This window comes from Leuresthes tenuis, unplaced genomic scaffold (assembly GCF_036924035.1).
Source record: "Leuresthes tenuis unplaced genomic scaffold, fLeuTen1.0.hap1 SCAF_9, whole genome shotgun sequence".
Lineage (NCBI taxonomy): Eukaryota > Metazoa > Chordata > Actinopteri > Atheriniformes > Atherinopsidae > Leuresthes > Leuresthes tenuis.
Genome location: NW_027325363.1, coordinates 24293918 through 24312352, shown reverse-complemented (window position 1 = coordinate 24312352; position 18435 = coordinate 24293918). Strand labels below are relative to the sequence as shown.

Below are 18435 nucleotides of genomic sequence, written 5' to 3'. Positions count from 1 at the left end.
TAAAATAACTTTTATTGCAATTTTTCTCCCCCCCCCACCACACACACACCACATCATAATGATGTGCATCTGTTACTTCAGTGTTACCAGCAGTCTGGATATGATCTGTAGTGAAATAAAATGGGGATGCATATAAGATTTATATCCATATAAGAATCAGCCATGTATTTTTGTGGATGATGACCCTGTCAGTTGATTCATTTGTAAGATGAATGAAATACTTCATCTAAAGTGATTTCAACATGATTTTATCATACAAAGCCAGAATATGTGTGTCATAGTAACGCTTAAGTCTGCATGCCTAAAAGGTTATGGCTGAGCTATTCCGGTGGTACAATTAGTTTCAGGGTATGGTCCAGAGCGACTGCAGTCAAGCCCCACACTCGATGCTTCCCATTACAAAACACTGGCAGTGTGTAGCCGTACTTGTCACCAGCGCGGAAGTGTGTGTAGCCACGGTTCAGGGGGTTGCACAGGTGTGACAAAGACATGGTGAAGATTTCTTCTACCTGGAAAAGAAGCACTTTACTGGTTTTGTTCCACAATGTTATGATGACAGATCAAAAAAAATGTTGAAAAGTCTTTAACCACCCATCTTGTATAGAAATATACACTGTGCTGACATGGCAAAACAGAGGAAAGAAGTCCAAAGAGGAAATGTTGGTTTGCATTGGATAACATGCAACGTCCTCATCTGAATCACCAAGGGGTCAAAGCAATGTGTAAAAGAATCAGATGTGACTGTGGTGTGAACTCATTACCACCCTGTTCAAAAGAAAAAAAACTTTATCACAATTTAGCCACTTTAACAGACAGAAAATGTGGGATGACTGTACCTCCTCAGGGTTTGGTCTGAAAGTCAAATCCTCTAGAGGACCAAGGTTAGCAAGCACAGGAGCAATCATCATCCCTGACTGGAGACAAAATGTGTACAACAGGGACGGAATGAGACATAAATGCTCACATTTTTTTAAATCTCTTTAAAAGATTGGCTGCTCCTATTTAATAATAATATTAATTAATTAATAATCGTTTTAATAATCAATTTATATAAAAAATTTGGGTATTTGGACTCCTCTTCAGACTAAACAGACAATTTAACAAAATCATCCTTGGTTTTTAGAATTTCTTAATTTTTTAAAAATAAAGATGTTCACATGTGAAAAAATAATAAAACAGACTGTAAACCAACTTTGACAGAAAAAGTAATGACAACAGGTTCAAACAGAATGAAAACTGTGCAACTTAAAACAAAAACAATCCAACTAACCATGTCCCTCAGCGGTTTCATGACGCCCCAAACACTCTCATTTGCCACGTCAACACCCAGCTCCTCCCGGGCTTCTCGCAATGCTGTGGCCACCACATCTCTGTCTGATGGATCACTCTTACCTCCAGCAAAGCTAGGAAAAAGAATGGAAAGAATGACACATACAGTACTCTGATAAAATGGACTGCACTTGTTTAGCGCTTTTCTAGTCAATCTGACCACTCGAAGCGCTTTCACGTGTCACATTCGCCCATTCACTCATACAACACACTACACAGTGCTATTTGTTCTAATCACACACATTCATACACCAATGGACGCATCAGTAGGCAACGTGGGGTTCAGCGTCTTGCCTAAGGACACATCGACATGTGGCCCAGAGAAAGCATTCCACTAACCTGACATCTCCTTTGTGCCTGCCCTTCAGTGTGCTGGAGCGCAGAGTGAAGAGAAATGCAGGCTCCCCTTCAACAGTGCAGAGACAGACCAGGATGGAAGCCCATCGCCCCTGGTTCTTTCCATGTGTCTGACTTGCCCCTTTTCTCACCTTGTCCATCTCATAGAGCTTCAAGTTAGGTCCCAGCCTCTGTCGACACCTGTTTTCATTCTCTGGGGATAGACAGTCTCTCCAAGTATCTGCTACATTAGGGGCAGCCTGATGAACATCTCTGGCTTGGTGAAAAGAGTGACTGAGAGGTAGTGGTTTCCCATTAAACTTGTTTAAAATCCAAGGCTTATGTGCTGATAAACTGAAGGGACTAGCAGAGTGCTGTCTGTGATACAGATAACTTTGTAGAAGGTTATATTGAATCTTATCTTGGCTAAAATCCAAAGGCCTTCTCCAGCGCTGCAGGAAAGTCCTGTTGATTAAGCAGTGCCAGAAAGTGCTTAGAGGATTAGACACTCGTTTGGTTTTTGCAGAGACCTGAGGGTGGTGGTGATGACTTAATGAAATGGCTTTGCATAAAAGGTTTTCAGAGGAAGCATTTATCAGCTGATGGTTGTCACAGTTAGAGCTGCAAGAAGACAGTGGTGTGGAATAGCTTACAGTCTTTCTGGATAACAATGATTCATCCTTGCGAGTGCCCTTCCAACTTATTGGTTCATATTTCCTTTCTTTTGCGTGCTTTGCCCCTATCCACCCAGAACCACTGTGCTCAAAGAAAGCAGAAAGGTGGTATTCCCTCAACAGCAACAATAATCTTAAGGGGCAAGACCAAGTCGGGGTTTGTGGGCCTCTAAACATCCTATAAAAAGAAACAGAAACATACGAAGACAGTGTGAACGATTATTCACGTTAAAGATGCCCGTGTCTGATAAAGTGAGTAATCTTGGTAGGTCAAAACTCAGCTGACAGCACATAAAATGTTCATTGAAACTCAATAACCCTCCCATCTACACCCCAACGTTACGTTTAATTGTTGCACAAGACTGTTAAGGACCAAAGAAAAATAAATTCATTAACTATACTCATACAATCACACAAACTTCAGCTGCCAACCTCTACTATAAGGCTAAAGTTTGTGGCTAAAGTCAAACTTTCCTATTAGCTACAACTGCATGTTAACCAACTAACTGTACCTTCTAAACTTTAATAACTATGTATAAATTACATTCTTGCTTCTCAACTAATGCTGGTTATGTACCATTCAAGATCTTTTGTTCCAAAACGATCTTTGCACACGAACTAACCGGCTAAGCTAGCGAAAAACTAGCATCATATAGAGATAGCATGCTAATGCCATTCGTAAATCAAAGCTCAAGCTTTTATTTGGTTGATGACAAGTATCTGACATTCCCAACAAGAAGTCAGAAAATGTACCGGTGACCTACTTATAAAAGTAAAACGTGTTTTGAAAGCGGAAAAAGCTCACCTTGTGAGTGGTGTTTGGCAACAGCTAGTCTCTGCCCCAACTAGCCGGCTGCCACTAATCAAAGCAGGGTAGCTTCACGCGCGTCAGCGCTGCCTTCATTGCGCTGTATGGACGACAAAATAGCAAAGTAACATTTTTCCCATTTAGCTTGTTTTGGGTTTTTTTGCAAATAAATTAAGGGTTTGGTTGGGACAAAATATTGAAATTATTTAGGGATGAACTCATTGAAAAAAATCCCCTGCTAATTATATCATGGGTTTTCAGGGGTGAAAAACGAGTTTTTCTCGTTTCAGACTTAGTCCTTTTATTTTCTGAGGTTGACTTCAAACAAGTGTCCATCATATTCGTAGTTATTAGAAAAAGGATATTAATTGGCTGGTTCAAATTTCTAATCACGTTATTCTTGTATAACTGAGGGTTTAGTTCAAACAGTTAATTAAAACTTCCATCACGTTGTCATTAGTTCAAGAGACCAAAAAAATATTTTGCTAACTGGAAAACACCAACGACATTAAGGGAGTGAAAATCCTCACCACACCTGTTTTCCCAGCCCCACCCTGAGTCATGGGTTCTTGAGTATTTGAGCAGCATGTGATTGGTGTGAACTGGTATTTCAACCTTCCGATCACTGGGTGTCTTTGCTTTAAATTTTTGGGCTGAGCATTAGATCTACAACCTACAACTGAATTGACTGAATTTAACTTTGTGGTTATCCATAAATCCAGGTTGGACCGTCAGAATATCAAGCTTCATTCTTCCTAGCGCTATATGGCTTCAGCTTGGCCTGAGGAGGACAGCTTTGCCTGCTCAGTATGTCTGGATACCTTGAAAGACCCTACAACTCTGCCCTGTGGGCACTCATACTGCTTGGTTTGTATCCAAAGGCATTGGGACAAAGGAGCCAGCAAGGGTGGGTATAGCTGCCCTCAGTGTAGGCACATCTTCAACCCTCGGCCCTCCCTGGCCAAGAGCACTGTGCTTGCAGAGGCCATGGAGAAGCTAAGAACCAACAGCCTCAAGAAAAGCTCCACCATAGAGGGCTCATCCGCTCCACCATCGATGCCTCTCTATTTGGAAGTCCTACCAGATATAGGGCCACGAAAGGGTAGCGTTTACCCACAGCTTCCGCCAGTGGAACCCAGACTGTGCCCTCAACACAACCAACCCCTAAATCTGTTTTGCCATGAAGACAAGGAGTGCGTATGTGAGGTATGTTGCCAACATGGACACAAGGGACACCATGTGCTCAAACCACAAGAGGAAAGAAAAGAGAGACAGGTATGTAAAAGGCAAGGATCATTTTCATCTGTACAATGTCTTAAGTGTGATTTGTATATTATTTTTGTATCATGTTTACTTGGTGTATAAAACGAGGAACAAGGAACCAACTTGTAAAACAAGAGTCCTGTCGATTTTCTGCCAAAAATGTTTTACTGACTATGGTTAAAGGCTTTTCTGCTCCATGATCCCTGTGGCCTCTTTAACCAATAAACAATTGTATGTTTGTGTGTGCAGAAAGAGCTTGTTCAGATGCAGGTGGAGGTACAGCGAAGAATCCATGAGACTGAGAGGAAGCTGAAGGAGCTCCCACATGCTGCGCGTCAACACAAAGTTTGTAGACCTTTCTGTTGCTTATTGTAGTGCTTTTTCTACCAAGTTTCCTTTTCTGTCACATTGCTAGTTCAATTTAGGACATACATGATGACAGTCTTTGCACCGCCACCTCATAAAATCTTCATTCTTTTCTTCCTCTCTACACCCAGGCGTTGGTGCAAGCTCTGGAAAAGGAGAGCTCAGATTTATTCTCTGAGCTAGTTAAAAGCTTGGATCTAACAGGCACTCACGTTGGTGAGCTCCTTAGTGCCCATGAGACTGCCTTAGGGAGCAATGTTGAGGGGCAGATCCAGCAACTAGAGCAGGAAGAGGCACAGCTTCGTTGGAAAAGTGAAGAACTGAGCAGGCTGGCTGACATGCAGGACAACATCAGCTTCTTGAAGGTAATGAGCTTGAAGGGTGATGCTGCTAGAAGGTGATTACATTCCACTTCCACTTAATGAGGAGTTTGGATAGTGAAACTAAAGTTGTTGTTTTATTTTTTTTTCAAGAATTTTCTCCTTATGGAGCCGCTGGATCAAACAGGTGCCACAGGAAAGTCTCCACTTAGTCAGGAGGAAGCAGTGGTAGCCTCCATCCGCTCCGCCATGAAAGAACTACAAGAGTCAATACAGGACCTCTGCAAAGCCAGTGTGGCTAAGATCGTCAAGTTAGGTTAGAACTTCTCTTGTCTTCTCCAGTACATATTTTTTCTCCCCTTCTCCTCTCTTGACGGTTTCCTTTTTCTTTGTAGTGAATCTCGAGGCTGTGGCCTCAACACCCAATGGTGTGACAGCATCAGATATGACAGTAACTGATTGCTCTGATCAGGCCTCGGGACAAAATCCAGGTTTTGTAACTTCCTCCAGTGCAACACAGACGCAAAGTAATTTCCAGCTAATAATCAAAAGTTGTTGTGACAGAATAAAAGTGCAGCCTCACTCATGTTTGTCACAACTCATTCTCTATTGTTATAGTGTATGAAGCCACAACTAACCCTCCACCTTTGCCACCACCAAGACCTCAAGGTAAGCTACTTTTATCAATTTTTTGTAAAAAGAAATTTAAGTAATTCAAAATATTTTCGTTGTCTTAGAACTACACCAGTTTAATTCCCTGAGTAAATATCTCGCCTCATTTCATCAATGTTTTTTTTTTTTTTCCCCAGCTACTGGGCCTTCAGTGCCTCAAGGTTCTGACAGTCATGAAGGTAAGGTTGGGAGTTCTCATAGCGGTACATGCAATATGTTTTGCTGATGTCAGATGCCATGGAGTTGCGATCCTTTGGTTCACTGTTCTGTTTTCTGCCTCTCTCCTAACCTCCTCATCACTATCGATACAAAGCCTCAGCCCCCCCTCCTCCCGTCCCTTTTCTTCGACCTCAAGGTAAATTTAAAGACATTACAAAATGTTATCATACACACAGGAGATATAATCCGCTTCTTCTGTTTCCCATAAAATCTGAAAGTATGCTTTTGACAACTTTTGCTCTAAGACTGAAACCTGCACAGAAGTGCTTCCTCCCACAGAGGCAAAGCCTAACTGGCCCTACTTCTTAGGGTGGTAGTACGAGGAATCACTTCCTGTCAAGCTGTGCTAAGGGTTAAATCCTTACTTGTCCTGTTTATAACTGCAATTGTGCAATATTGTTTATTTTCATGCTATTAGCATCTGGAACAACAAGAGTTGGACTGGTCCATCCAGAGCCACAAGCTAGAGAAGAAATGCTAAAATGTAAGTCTATTACACTCCATAATATCAAGCCAAATGCAAAGAAGACCACTTGACTGAAGCCATTGTGATGTAGAGAGTTTTCACTCAAATGTATCTTTTTTCCTTCAGTTCGCTTTGAACCTACCATGGATCCCAACACGGCGCATCATCACATTCTGTTGTCAGGTGATGGTCATAAGGCCACGATGCGAGCTGAGAACCTGAACCCACCAGACCACCCTGAACGCTTCAGCTACTGGAGACAAGTTCTCTGCAAAGAGCCCCTGGCTGGGAGCCCCTACTACTGGGAGGTGGAATGGACTGGCCAGAGGGTGAATCATTTAGGCACTTTTGGCCTTAAAATTCATAGCACATGAGCTTGACAGATAATGTTGAAAGGGTGGGGAATGACATTCAGTAAGCAGGAACTGTCCTGCTAAGGGAATTTTAGTTCATGTAGTTAGCCTGGCCATAACCATTCAGCGACTGAATCACCCAGTATGATCCTAAGATTTAAAAGGAATCTGTTTCGATTAGCTATGACCTGGATGTTCTTTTACCCAGACAGTTTCTAACATTGCTCTGGTGATGGTAGTGTCATGTCAATCCAGTGCTTTGATCATAAGGTCATAAGGCTATTAATGACTTTAGTTATCCCATAGCTTTTCCCCCGGCACCACTAATCTTCATAAATCTAGAGTCTGGCATTGAATGGCTCGATTGCCATTAAATTAGCTCCAAATTTATTTTCCTTTTTGAAATTGTGACTTTTGAGATACAAATACCTGAAAATCTGATACTTCTGTCAGCTGCAGCTGTTTCATATGTGCAGGCAGATGTATTATAAACACTGTATCTTCTAAATCAAAACATAGGTGAATAGAGAGTGTAGGTTTGCGTACTGTTATTTTGCAATCTCAAAGAGTCATATGAATGACTCTTGACTCATTGCTCTTATTTCTGGCAATAACAAGTCAAAGTATAAACTTTTAAGAGTGGTCTTCTTTTTTGGGTTATACTGGTTGTATGCTTGCCTTTCAGCCATCTTGGCATGATTTACTCAGTTCCGTGCTTTTTTTTTTTTGTTTGTTTGTTTTCCTGTCCCAACATGCAGATAACCATTGGTGTTGCTTATAAGGAAATGGAGCGTAAGGGTTCTGATGACAGAAGCCGCCTCGGCCACAATGCTCAGTCCTGGACTCTGTACTGGTCTGGAACCGGCTTTGCCTTTTGGCACAATAACCAGGAAAAACTGCTGGGCTCACCTAAGGCCAGAAGGATAGGCGTCTATCTGGACCAGCATGCAGGGATTCTGAACTTTTACAGCATCGCCAAGAATCAGGCTGTCCTTATTCACCAACACCAGACACAGTTCACCGGCCCACTCTACCCAGGATTCAGGTTTTGGGCAGGAGTAGGGGATAAACTCACTGTTTGCCAATTAGACTGAGTTTAGTATAAATGTTGGGCTGCTGTTCTTTAATTCATAAAGCTTGTCTGGTTGTTGGCATTTGAAACTGAAATTCTACTAATATCATGAATGTCTTTTTGCCACAGAAACAAAAATGTTCAGGGACATTTTGTTTACATAATGTTCTTTGTACACAAAACTGCATTCGTGTAACGTAAATTTTCTGAGTAAATAAAGGAGTATTAATTACAAATTCATTTGTTAAGTCTTTTTGTTCAACATTCTTAAGTGAATGTTCACATCTTGTCTTTAGTGAATACGGAGTGCAGATGGCTCAGTCTTAATTTTGCACACAGGTTCCCTGAACCTATTTACGCCTTCTAAAGAAAAACTACTGAATGCCACTAACTGGGACGAAACTAAAACTACACCCATCTTTGAACTCGACCATGATGGGATAAGGTCCTATTCTGTCCATGGGCATCCAGAAATGCAAAGGCTTTCAAAACTACGTTTGGGGCCACATTTTGTCGGGATGACACTCATGCAGACTTGACTCTGAAGGTAGTAACAACAGTCTGAGACTATATATATCCTCTAAGGCTGAATTTTAATAAATCTTGGATTTACATCACTTTTGGCTTTTTTAAAACAAATCAACTGAATCCTGCTAAGAGCACAACCTTCTCCAACACCAGTGCGGTATTACACGTTTTTTTATAAAAGTGCTCTAAAACTGCATTAAAATTTCTTTGCTCAATGCTCCAAGTCTCCACAATGTGTCATGAACTGTGTCTGTAGTTTTTGCATGATCTTGTTAATAAATGGTAACAGTTACATGCTTCCAGTTGTTCTTGCCCTAGTGGGGAAACAAACAAACAAATCCACCACATCCTCCTTGGTGGAGGTAACACTATCACTTCAGCCACATAATCACGGCTTGTGACCAGCTGATTGCATCTTTGATTCCCTACACCGAAGCGACCTGGTTGACTAAGACTCCCTCTCCATTCTGCTGTAGTCATGGCTAACATAATTCGTTCTCCCACGTGATTTGGAACAAACTTTTCCATTTGTCATGAGTCGTTCGTCCAACTACTTAATTCTGAGGAAGACGAACAGTGATTATTTGTCTTCAGATTGATTTACACTAAAATTCTTACTTTTTAACTCGTAAGACTCGAGCAGGAAGCTATTGTGTCTTTTCTCTCTTACTCCAAATATTCTTTGATAGGTGTCTTGCTTTGTGTTGCCTTGTAATCCAAAACTATTCATACTGTCGGAGGGCAAAAATCTCACTTTACAAGTGGTGGCAACAGCTCGTTGTGTCTTGCCCTGATTAAAAATTCTTGAGAAATCAGATACAATGATCACTAATGACTTAGTGGTTTTTAGCATTTTTGTGCGACAAATATTTATAATGAATGGGTGATTGAAATTAGAGACCTAGTTCCACCTAGACCTAGTTGAAGCACTGTTTTGATTGCAAAACCGAATACTTCTCAGCACTGGAATCATCCCTCAATATTTGCTGCTAAGTGAAATACTGCATGCATTTGTAAACATGGAAAGATGATGTCTTTGTGCTAATGGGAACACGGAATCACACATACAACTTGTCCCAAAGGATAGATGATACCCGACCTATATGGACAACACAAAGGCATTGAGGGTGTGTTTGTGTGTCTGTGAAGCTCTGACATAATAAAGAAACGAGTAAGGGTATATGAATGAAGGCTCAGAGACGACCTAAAGGGGAAACAGGGAGGAGCAATTTGAAATCGAGAAGAAAAGAGCTGCATGGAAATACATATATAGAAAGAGCTGAAACACTTGACCCTGCATCAGTCTATCACACCTTCTGCCTTTCCGTTCAGAGACCATCATCAGTTAACATCACCATGAGAGGTAAGATTTACATAGAAAATAACGCTCTAAGAATTGAGTTAATAGAGTAGAGTGAGATGACTGTTACCCATGAGACAAATGGATGGTTTAGTGCTATATAACTTGTTTTCTTCTCCCAGCTTTTCTATTGCTGTGTCTTTTGGAAGTAACGTTCTGTAAGACTTTTGATTATGAGTGGGGTGGACCTGGAGGCAGCACCGAAAATGGAGGTGCCAGCCAAAATACAGAAGGTGAGAGACCAAGAATGTAAGGTCAGCTGAGCAATGAGACAAACTCAGTTTGTCTGCGTACGAATGCTTCTGCAACCGATTTATCTGTGTGTATGTGTGATCAGTTTGTCTTACAGATCAGGCATCGTGTGGTTGCTGTCTGATGCAGCAGCAAATCCACAGGATGAAGACATTTTTTAACATGAGCCTCAATGAGCTGGAGAAGGATTTGATGAAAACAAAAAACCTCCTCAACAGTGTCAGAGGTGAGATACATACACAACCTACAATAGGGTGAATATCAGTGAATCAAACTCCTCTCACAACCTTCACAACCTCTCCATCTCTTTTCCTCTCCATCTCCAGCCAGCCGCAGTGCCTTCTCTGTCGCTCTGACCAATGACAACAGTATGTCCTGCTTTGGCCCCTTCCGTGGTGAAGACAGACTTATCATCTACAAACACGTCTTCATTAACCTGGGAGATGGTTACAACGTGGACACTGGTATCTTTACAGTTCCCCGCTCTGGTGTGTACACCCTCGCCCTCACCGTCTACAGCGACGCTGGTTCTCCTGGCAGCAGCTTGGCTGCCTGCGCCAGCCTGCTTGTTAACGGACAGGTGGTGGCAGGACCCAGTGAGAAAAATACGCAGGACCAAGAGGACAGTGCCACTATTGTCATAGCCCTGCACCTGAAGGCTGGAGACAAAGTAATGGTCAACCTGCCCATTGGATGTTTCCTATGTGATGACAGCAGCCACTATAACACTTTCACTGGCTTCCTGCTGTTTGCTACTGACTAAGCAAAGAAAGGTCAAATAGGTGTTTCATGTCAACTGTCATGTCTTGTAGTCCTTAATATCATTGGTTTTCTATGTTCTCTCACCTTTTTGCTTCATCTGTTTAATTATGTGTCATTTGTACCATTTCCAGTTTAAATGAGTTATTTGTTATGCTTGAAAATCAAATTTCTGTGCCAATGCTACATCTGTCTGTGTTCTTGGATATCCTTAGATGTGAAACATATTGTACAGAGAACTTTCCTGATCATCGACACTGATTTTATGTGATGGAAATATGTGGTCTCCAAAATGACAAGAAAAATAAATCTGGGGGAAAAAAACAGCTTTGTGAGGTATTTTGATTTAATCTCTTTAAAAGCACATTGCAAAGTAAAGTGATAACATTAGCTTAATCAGTGTTATGCAGAAACACAAGATACTCCATTGACGACAAGGGAACAAATGACTTGAGCCCAATCAAAATCAGAAGATTTATCAGTGGTTAATCAGCATTCTGAGCCAATGAACTTGGTCATGTCATTATATCTGGTTGTATCATGACTTTTACATCCTCCTCATGCAATGTAAACAGTCATGACAGATAAACATTATTTTCCATGTCAGCAACTGCCTAGGTAAGAATGCTGCATGAATGCTGCTCTGTGATCAAGAATGTGGTAGTGCTGATGTAGCAATAACACAGACCTTTACAAATCCAGATGTGCTGGCATGGTCATGCAGACACAGTGTGATCAGCTCCAGATAGAGCAGTGTCCTCTAGACTAGCCAAAATAGTTTCCCATCAACACAAGCATTTTTTAATTTTAGCTTCCTGCTATGAGTTACTCCAGCACCATTTCGCATGTGACGTTTCATTGTTGCATTGGTTATTTTAGGGCTACTTAGAATTTGGTAATATGCCATATCATTAAACGTTACATTCACAAACCAAACCTCAGTTTACTTTCCCGTGTATTAATGCTCAGTCTTTAGCTCTGGACAGTTTCCTGCTATCTGCCATGTACCACCTGACAGCAGTAAGCCTGTATAAGCAGACTTATGTTACACTGAAAAAGGGTGAATAATTCTGGAAAACATTATGTTACATTCACTTACACTTGGCCATCTGAGTTTCACCCAAGCTAAACAACAGTTTACACTCCACTTGTTGATACTCTGAACTGCTGCTCTGAAGCCTGGCATGTGACATTTGTCTGGAACCATCTTACTCTTTTTGGAGCTAGAAGTGACCACATTTGGACACGATGGTTGAGCTGTGGAGTGATACTTTAAACTGACTGAACAAAAATGGATATCTCTAAGGACTAATATTTATTTTGCCATTCAAATATTTTCCGAAAGATCTCCAAAATAGGGAATCAGAAAAAGTGACTGTGACTTTTGGTCAACTTGTCATTATATTGACTTTGTATTAGCCACAATGAACCTCTCACCATAGTTTCAGTGTGTAAGCGCAACATGTCAGAAAAAGAAACCTTGGCTGCGTTTCCCAGATTCGGAGCGGTCTAAGTTAACGCTCCTAACCCCTTCAGACCTCCATTTTTTTGGCTGGGCAAAAAAATTTTTTAAAACTGATTCTAACTCCTCTCCAACATGAAAACAAAGTGGAAAAAAACAAATTTTTGGTAACTCATGTTTTTAATAGCAAGTTTTCATGTCCATTCCAATGGACGCCACGACTAAATGGGTGTAAAATGTCATAAAAACTTAAAAAAAATAAGGCTGACTTTTTCTACATAGTAACCAATCAGGTATGACCTAAACATCTGACACTGGATGTTTGCATGGAAAAAAAGTAAAAGTCAGCTTTATTGTCAATTTCGGTTTGAATTATTGCAATACATACACAGACATATTGAAACACTCGGTCTCCCTATCAACACAGATTTAAGTAAAAAAAAACAGGAAACACTGAATAAAAAAAAAAAAAAAAGTCTTAAAATAAGAAGATATTAAAAAATATTAAAAGAGGTATGAGGAGAATATCCATCCAATCCATAAGGAGAGTATGAGTAAAACCCGGAGCCTGCAAGAAGATAGAAGAAGAGAGACATTACTACTTATCAAACGCACACTCACACACACACATTAGGTCTTGGGGGGTGGTTACACTGAGTGGCATCTGGTGGGCGGGGCTCTTTGGGTATGTAGGCTGCCCAGAGGGCCGCGCTCCCAGTCTTACAAGTTGGGCTGCCCCTCAATTTTAATCGCTCACTATTAGAAAATATTGAAGAGCCAGAAGGGTGAGGGGAGGGGTCTTCTTCCCACACCCCTGCTTCCTGGTTGCTGCTCGGGGCGGGAGGGGCCAAGAGGATTAATTAATTGTTCTGCTGGTTCGGGGTCTGTGGTGGCTGGGGGGCTGCTGGCCCCCTGGTGTGCCCGCTGCGCTACACCCCAGCGGAGTCGAGGGAGGGAGGACGTGTGGATGTATGGGACGTGAAAGTGTGTGTGGTAATGATTAGGCCTGGATCTGGGACTTGCTGTCGCCTGGCCTGCCTGTGCTTCTCCCGATGGGGGGGCGGCGTTGCCTCTCCCCGCTGCTCGCGACTTCACCCACCTGTGGGCACGTCTTGACTCCCAGGGCACTTGGCCAGGGGCGCTGGGGCAGGCGCTGACCCACTGCGTGGCTGTCTGGGGCACTTGGCCCTCCTGGGTATTGGGTGGGGCCTCTGCCGGGGGGTTTGGGGGCGCTCGGGCTCCCGGGGCCCGGGTCCAGTGCGCGGCCCATGTCTGGGCGGCTGGGACCTGGCGGGGTCGGTGGGCTGTTGCCCCTGGCTCTCTGAGGGCCTCTGCCCTATGCTTATGGGGGCTCTGTCCGGGGGCTTCCTCTGCAGTCTTCTGGGTGGATGCATGGTTGCCGCTGCGGTGGGCTTCGTGGGTTCTGTGCTCCGTGGGGGCTGCTGGTGGCCTGGGTCTTGTGGCCCTCTCTGCCTGCTTCTGATTGCTGGGGGGGGGGGCTGTGGATTGTGGCCCTGTACACTTATACACTCATAACTAACCACGGTTACCATGTAGATCCTGTGCCATGGGTGTTGCATGTTCTCACACACACACACACACACACACATTTATTAGCCCAGTAGCATGCTCGCTAAGCAGTTTATGTGTTATCCTGTGGTTTCAGGTCATCTCTCCACAGCTGTGTTGTATGCGATTACCGCTTCTTGTGCTTGTTTTTGTTTGTTTGTGTGTTTGTTTTTTCTCTGCTTGTCTGCTTTCAGGTGCTCCTGGTGGCGCTAAGGCTGGATTCCCCTCAGAGGCCATGGATTGTTGTCTGTTTTGTTTTTTACAGGTGTAGCAGCTGGTTGTCTGGTTTTTGTTTCTATTTTTGTTCTGTTTCCTCTTCTTTCCTCTTCTTCTTTCCTTGTCCCCCGGTCCGGTTCAGTTCTATTACTTGTCATATATTGTAAACAGAAATAAATAAATGGGCATCAAGGGGAGCTTTACATTTATAAAACTTCCCTTGGCAAAGCAAATCTGTTTGGCATCAAAGGTATTCAGACTACAATTCTGCTGCCATAATGCTGAACAGGACAAGGGAAAAAAAAAAAAAAAACAGGAAACACTGAATAAAAAAAAAAACAAGTCTTAAAATAAGAAGATATTAAAAAATATTAAAAGAGGTATGAGGAGAATATCCATCCAATCCATAAGGAGAGTATGAGTAAAACCCGGAGCCTGCAAGAAGATAGAAGAAGAGAAATGACACAATATGAATATGCACATGAACACAATAGAAGTATGACTGGAGATAAGATTACCTGAAAAAAATCTTTTCCTTCAGTAAACTGTCAAAGAACTTCCAACACATAACCATACTTTCTATAGTAGGCTAATGAACTGATAGCAGGTTTACTTGGAATGGAACTGGAACTTGATTGTGATGATGTTTTCATGTATTCTCATTTTCGATGAGCAGCCTTGAAGCAGTTTCGGTGTGGCACAAAGCACAAGTGGATGTTGCACTTGTCACAAAAGACGCGTGTCTTTGCTGTACAGTATGGCATCTTGCATCTGGTGGCCTCTTTCTTTTCATCATAATTTGGCATGTGGTCAGCCATGTCATATTGCACTTCAGTTAGAGGCCTTACATCCTGAACTGGTCTGTGAGCTGGTCTGTGGGGGACACACTGTGGTTCTGGAGACATATTGGTCTTCCACGTTTTGCAGCCATTGTTTTATGGACTCTCACCAGACACTGGGCCACATTCATTCATTCGTTGGCTTAGTGAACCACTTTGCATGGCATAAATATTATTGTTGTCAGCCATCAAATTGAAGATCTCATCTGGTACATACTTTTTGAAGTATTCATAGGGCCTCATGGGATGATCTTCATGAATTGGAGGATTCTCAAAGGAAGTGTCCACGACTGTTGTGAACGGCCTGTGACGCCACTTGATTTCTTCCCTCCTGGTTACTGTCATCTCCTCCTGTCCACCCCTGTCCTCCTCTGTCACTACACTGCCTTTCTCTTCTATCTCAACCTCATGTGCCACATCAACTTCTTCTGGCATGCATCTAATCTCCTCACTGTCCCTCTCTGAATCTAATAACAAAACAATCACATTTTAACTAATTTTATGTATTCTTACTCTTTAACTCTTATGCATTCCATTTAGATCTTACATACAAGAAATTAAATAAAAAAATAAAAAAACATACAAAGAATTAAAAACACTCAGCACTTAATTTCTAATTTACCACAGATCTCACTCCTGGTTTCATCCTCCTCATTTCCTGAATTCAAGGAGTCAAGTTCAGATAACTCTCCATTTACAAGACAATCAAGGAAGTCTTAAACTTTATACTCTGCAAGAACATTAAAATATATATTCAAAATTTTATGATAATGAATAAATAAACTGTGTGTTTCCCCTAAAGTCAAGTTAATTTAATTTATATCACCAAATCCCAATAGAAGTCATTTCAAGTCACTTTTCCTAGTTAGCGCAATCATTACCTCTGCTGCTAGTAGTAGCAAGAGTAGCTCTGCCACTAGCACGGAGCAGAGAGCCCGCCTGCTGCTGCTGCTGCTGCTGCCGCTGCTGTTGCTGCTGCTGCACAACCCACATCCTCCTCATCCTAATACTGCTCATCCACCACCAGTTTCAAGTTCTATCCTCTTCTTTCATTCATGTCAGTACTCCATTAAGATGATGCAATGATGCATGAGTCAATTCAACAGCATAAAATTGCTTTAAATTCCTCTCTTGTCCATCAGTAAACGCTGTGCCATCCTTTCAACAGGTATCTCCTTATTGAACTCCAATCAGTGGGTGATGTTTCAATAAGTTCTGTGTTACCAAGATACAGACCCAGGTTTCAGTTAGAACCATAAAGTCTAGTTTATTATCAATAATGAGGCAGTAGTAGAATTACCAGGTTGAACTGATGACTATTACACTTGAGCTTTGTCCTGCTGAGAAAGGCTGCTGCCATTCTTGGTGTTGTTGTCATAAGGGGATGTTGTGGTGCTCATGGTTTAGGTGGGCAGTATGTTTCAAAGTACCATCCACATGAAAGCCAAGAAGCCAGGGTTTCTGAACATCACACTGTAACCAATGTGCTGACTTCCCTCATAAGTGGGTTTTAATGTTGTGAACAATTAAGGAACAATAGTCCATAATTTATTGATTTTCATCGCAGAAAGGGAAATACATTCTTATTCAACCCTAGCCCCAGTGAGTGCAGCAGACACAATGCACAGCTACTATAAAATCTTTTCAGTCTAATGGCTCATATTTGGCTGCTTATAAGAAAGCTAAACCCACATGAAGTGCACCTCGTCTGAGTTGATAGATGATATCTGGGTGGTATCAACAATGCCCTGATGTATTCGTGTCTGCTCATGTGTAATTGTTGGGAAATGAGAGCCTCTAGCGATGAAGAAATACATCTTCAATTATAAAGGCAAATGGGAAGATTAGAGAAAAAAAAACAAGGAGGGGCGATGTTTTCAGAGGTGAAATATAAAAAAATTAGGTGACGTGGGAGGAGCTTAGACAAAAATATAAAGTCTCAATTCTCACCATTAAAGGTGAGACAAGACTTTGACATCATCTTTTGAAGGAACACAGTTGAAGCTTCATAGGCCAAAGATTTGTTTTAGTTGAAAAGTCAGAGAAGGTCCCAAGAATTCCAATGGAGTCTCTGTATTTCTATGGTATTTTTGTATTTCATTGTGGTTTTTTTTATTTAAGCCTGAAAGTCTTCTACTACTTATTAAGTTTAAAGGGCTCCGTGGCAAAAACAGCAGTAGTTCAGAGTGAGCCTGTTGTCTGAGAATAGCAAAGGTATCCATGTAAAGTTTTATGGTGGTTTACATACATTTGTACTTTTTTTTCCCCCTCTCACCAGCAATTGTACTGCTGAGTCTGCTACACGTAGTGTTTGGTCAGAATATGGCCTTTTCCTGGAACGGACTTGACCAGACAACGCAGAGTGCGGACCCCAATCCAGGCCCAGGTGAGAGACTGTCTGTCCATTTTGTCAACAGTCTCCACATTCCGTCATCGTCAAACTGAAATGTTTCTGTCTGCATGTGCTGGTACAGCATGCCACAATGGCCAGGCATCGTGTGGCTGCTGTGTCATGCAGACACAGATGAACAGGATGGAGCAGTTCTTTAACTTCACTGTTGATGAAATGAGAAAGAGGCTGATGGAATCTAAGATGGAGCTCAACAACATGAGAGGTTAGTGACTCCACAACTCACACACAACCAAGTGCAGAACGTACACAGATCCCCTTTTTCTGTTTAACTATTTCCTCTTCTTTGCCTCTCCAGCCTCCCGCAGTGCCTTCTCTGTCGCTCTAAACAATGACATGAGCTTGAGCTGCTATGATAGCCTCACTAATGACAGAGTCATCATCTACAAACATGTCTTTATCAACCTGGGAGATGGCTATGATGCGCAGACTGGCATCTTCACCGTCCCACGCTCTGGTGTCTACAGCCTCGCCATCACAATCTACGGCTCTGGTCTGTCCGGTAGCACACAGGTCACCTGCGCCAACCTCCTCGTTAATGGCAAAGTGGTGGCTACTCTCTTTGAAAAAACTGCCCAGGATAATGAAGACAGCAACTCTGCAGTTGCAGCTGTGCAGCTGAAGGCTGGGGACCAGGTCACTGTCAGCCTGCTTGAGGGAAGCATCATCTGCGACAACAACAATCACTATAACACATTCACTGGCTTCCTGCTTTTTGCTACTGATAAATAGTTAGAAAAATGTAGCTTGTAATGTTTGCCTCATGGTGACAAGATCTAAGCCAGTTGATGTGATCTTTTTATAGTGACAGCTAGAGGTTTTAGCCCCTCATCTGTTGTACTTTTACTCATTCTTCGCAATAGTTCCCTCCCTTGTTTTGTTCTTCGTAAACCACCTTGATTCACTGTTTGTCTTGACATCAAGTTCCATGAGTTCTTCTTATTAGGTTCTGAGGAAAGCTTTGTAATCATCTCATTTGGTTTCCACACATGCATTATCTTAAAAATGTCTTCTTATGTTTGTCTCGGTTGTACTTGTGCATTTTCAGTAACTAAAATACTGTAACATGTTATAAGTGAAATCTCTCAAACCTTCCAACAAAATAAACCAAATCTTTAAACAGCTGGCATTATAAGTGATTTTGTTTCAGTCTGAATCCGTG

General features: G+C 42.0%; 4 protein-coding genes across 5 annotated transcripts; 3 read left to right on the top strand and 1 right to left on the bottom strand.

Moving 5' to 3' along the window:
• Positions 1 to 41: 41 nt before the first annotated feature.
• nudt8 (nudix hydrolase 8) lies at positions 42 to 2937 on the bottom strand. The gene is made up of 5 exons (XM_072392946.1): positions 2917 to 2937; positions 1669 to 2517; positions 1271 to 1403; positions 837 to 914; positions 42 to 509 (listed from the first exon to the last, which is right to left on the bottom strand). Exons 2-5 carry the CDS (start codon positions 2514 to 2516, stop codon positions 321 to 323), a joined length of 1248 nt encoding a protein of 415 aa, XP_072249047.1. The 5' UTR covers position 2517; positions 2917 to 2937; the 3' UTR covers positions 42 to 320.
• Positions 2938 to 3741: 804 nt separating this feature from the next.
• ftr86 (finTRIM family, member 86) lies at positions 3742 to 7925 on the top strand. 2 transcript variants are annotated; one of them, XM_072392944.1, is made up of 11 exons: positions 3742 to 4422; positions 4660 to 4755; positions 4908 to 5141; positions 5250 to 5412; positions 5492 to 5587; positions 5715 to 5765; positions 5906 to 5947; positions 6082 to 6123; positions 6406 to 6471; positions 6580 to 6782; positions 7565 to 7925. In XM_072392944.1, exons 1-11 carry the CDS (start codon positions 3913 to 3915, stop codon positions 7898 to 7900), a joined length of 1839 nt encoding a protein of 612 aa, XP_072249045.1. In that variant the 5' UTR covers positions 3742 to 3912; the 3' UTR covers positions 7901 to 7925. The 2 variants fall into 2 exon arrangements, with proteins under 2 accessions (XP_072249045.1, XP_072249046.1); XM_072392945.1 differs by lacking the exon at positions 6082 to 6123 and having other exon boundaries at positions 3743 to 4422.
• A 2014-nt stretch (positions 7926 to 9939) lies between these two features.
• Positions 9940 to 10781, top strand: LOC140313653 (complement C1q-like protein 4). The gene is made up of 3 exons (XM_072391650.1): positions 9940 to 10015; positions 10104 to 10244; positions 10345 to 10781. Exons 1-3 carry the CDS (start codon positions 9940 to 9942, stop codon positions 10779 to 10781), a joined length of 654 nt encoding a protein of 217 aa, XP_072247751.1.
• A 6404-nt stretch (positions 10782 to 17185) lies between these two features.
• Positions 17186 to 18005, top strand: LOC140313652 (complement C1q-like protein 4). Its single transcript, XM_072391649.1, has 3 exons — positions 17186 to 17249; positions 17338 to 17478; positions 17572 to 18005. The coding sequence occupies exons 1-3, from the start codon at positions 17186 to 17188 to the stop codon at positions 18003 to 18005; spliced, it is 639 nt and encodes a 212-aa protein (XP_072247750.1).
• Positions 18006 to 18435: the final 430 nt, after the last annotated feature.

Excerpts from the sequence above, each read along its gene's own strand:
- nudt8 (XM_072392946.1), bottom strand. The coding sequence starts at position 2,516 with ATGTTTAGAGGCCCACAAACCCCGACTTGGTCTTGCCCCTTAAGATTA. Across the intron at positions 1,404-1,668 it reads AGGCACAAAGGAGATGTCAG|CTTTGCTGGAGGTAAGAGTG; the intron begins GTTAGTGGAATG and ends TCTTTTTCCTAG. Across the intron at positions 915-1,270 it reads TGAAACCGCTGAGGGACATG|TCAGGGATGATGATTGCTCC; the intron begins GTTAGTTGGATT and ends TTTTGTCTCCAG.
- ftr86 (XM_072392944.1), top strand. The coding sequence starts at position 3,913 with ATGGCTTCAGCTTGGCCTGAGGAGGACAGCTTTGCCTGCTCAGTATGT. Across the intron at positions 6,124-6,405 it reads CCCTTTTCTTCGACCTCAAG|CATCTGGAACAACAAGAGTT; the intron begins GTAAATTTAAAG and ends TCATGCTATTAG. Across the intron at positions 6,472-6,579 it reads TAGAGAAGAAATGCTAAAAT|TTCGCTTTGAACCTACCATG; the intron begins GTAAGTCTATTA and ends TTTTTCCTTCAG.
- LOC140313653 (XM_072391650.1), top strand. The coding sequence starts at position 9,940 with ATGAGTGGGGTGGACCTGGAGGCAGCACCGAAAATGGAGGTGCCAGCC. Across the intron at positions 10,016-10,103 it reads GAAGGTGAGAGACCAAGAAT|TTTGTCTTACAGATCAGGCA; the intron begins GTAAGGTCAGCT and ends ATGTGTGATCAG. Across the intron at positions 10,245-10,344 it reads CCTCCTCAACAGTGTCAGAG|CCAGCCGCAGTGCCTTCTCT; the intron begins GTGAGATACATA and ends CTCCATCTCCAG.
- LOC140313652 (XM_072391649.1), top strand. The coding sequence starts at position 17,186 with ATGGCCTTTTCCTGGAACGGACTTGACCAGACAACGCAGAGTGCGGAC. Across the intron at positions 17,250-17,337 it reads GGACCCCAATCCAGGCCCAG|CATGCCACAATGGCCAGGCA; the intron begins GTGAGAGACTGT and ends GTGCTGGTACAG. Across the intron at positions 17,479-17,571 it reads GGAGCTCAACAACATGAGAG|CCTCCCGCAGTGCCTTCTCT; the intron begins GTTAGTGACTCC and ends TTGCCTCTCCAG.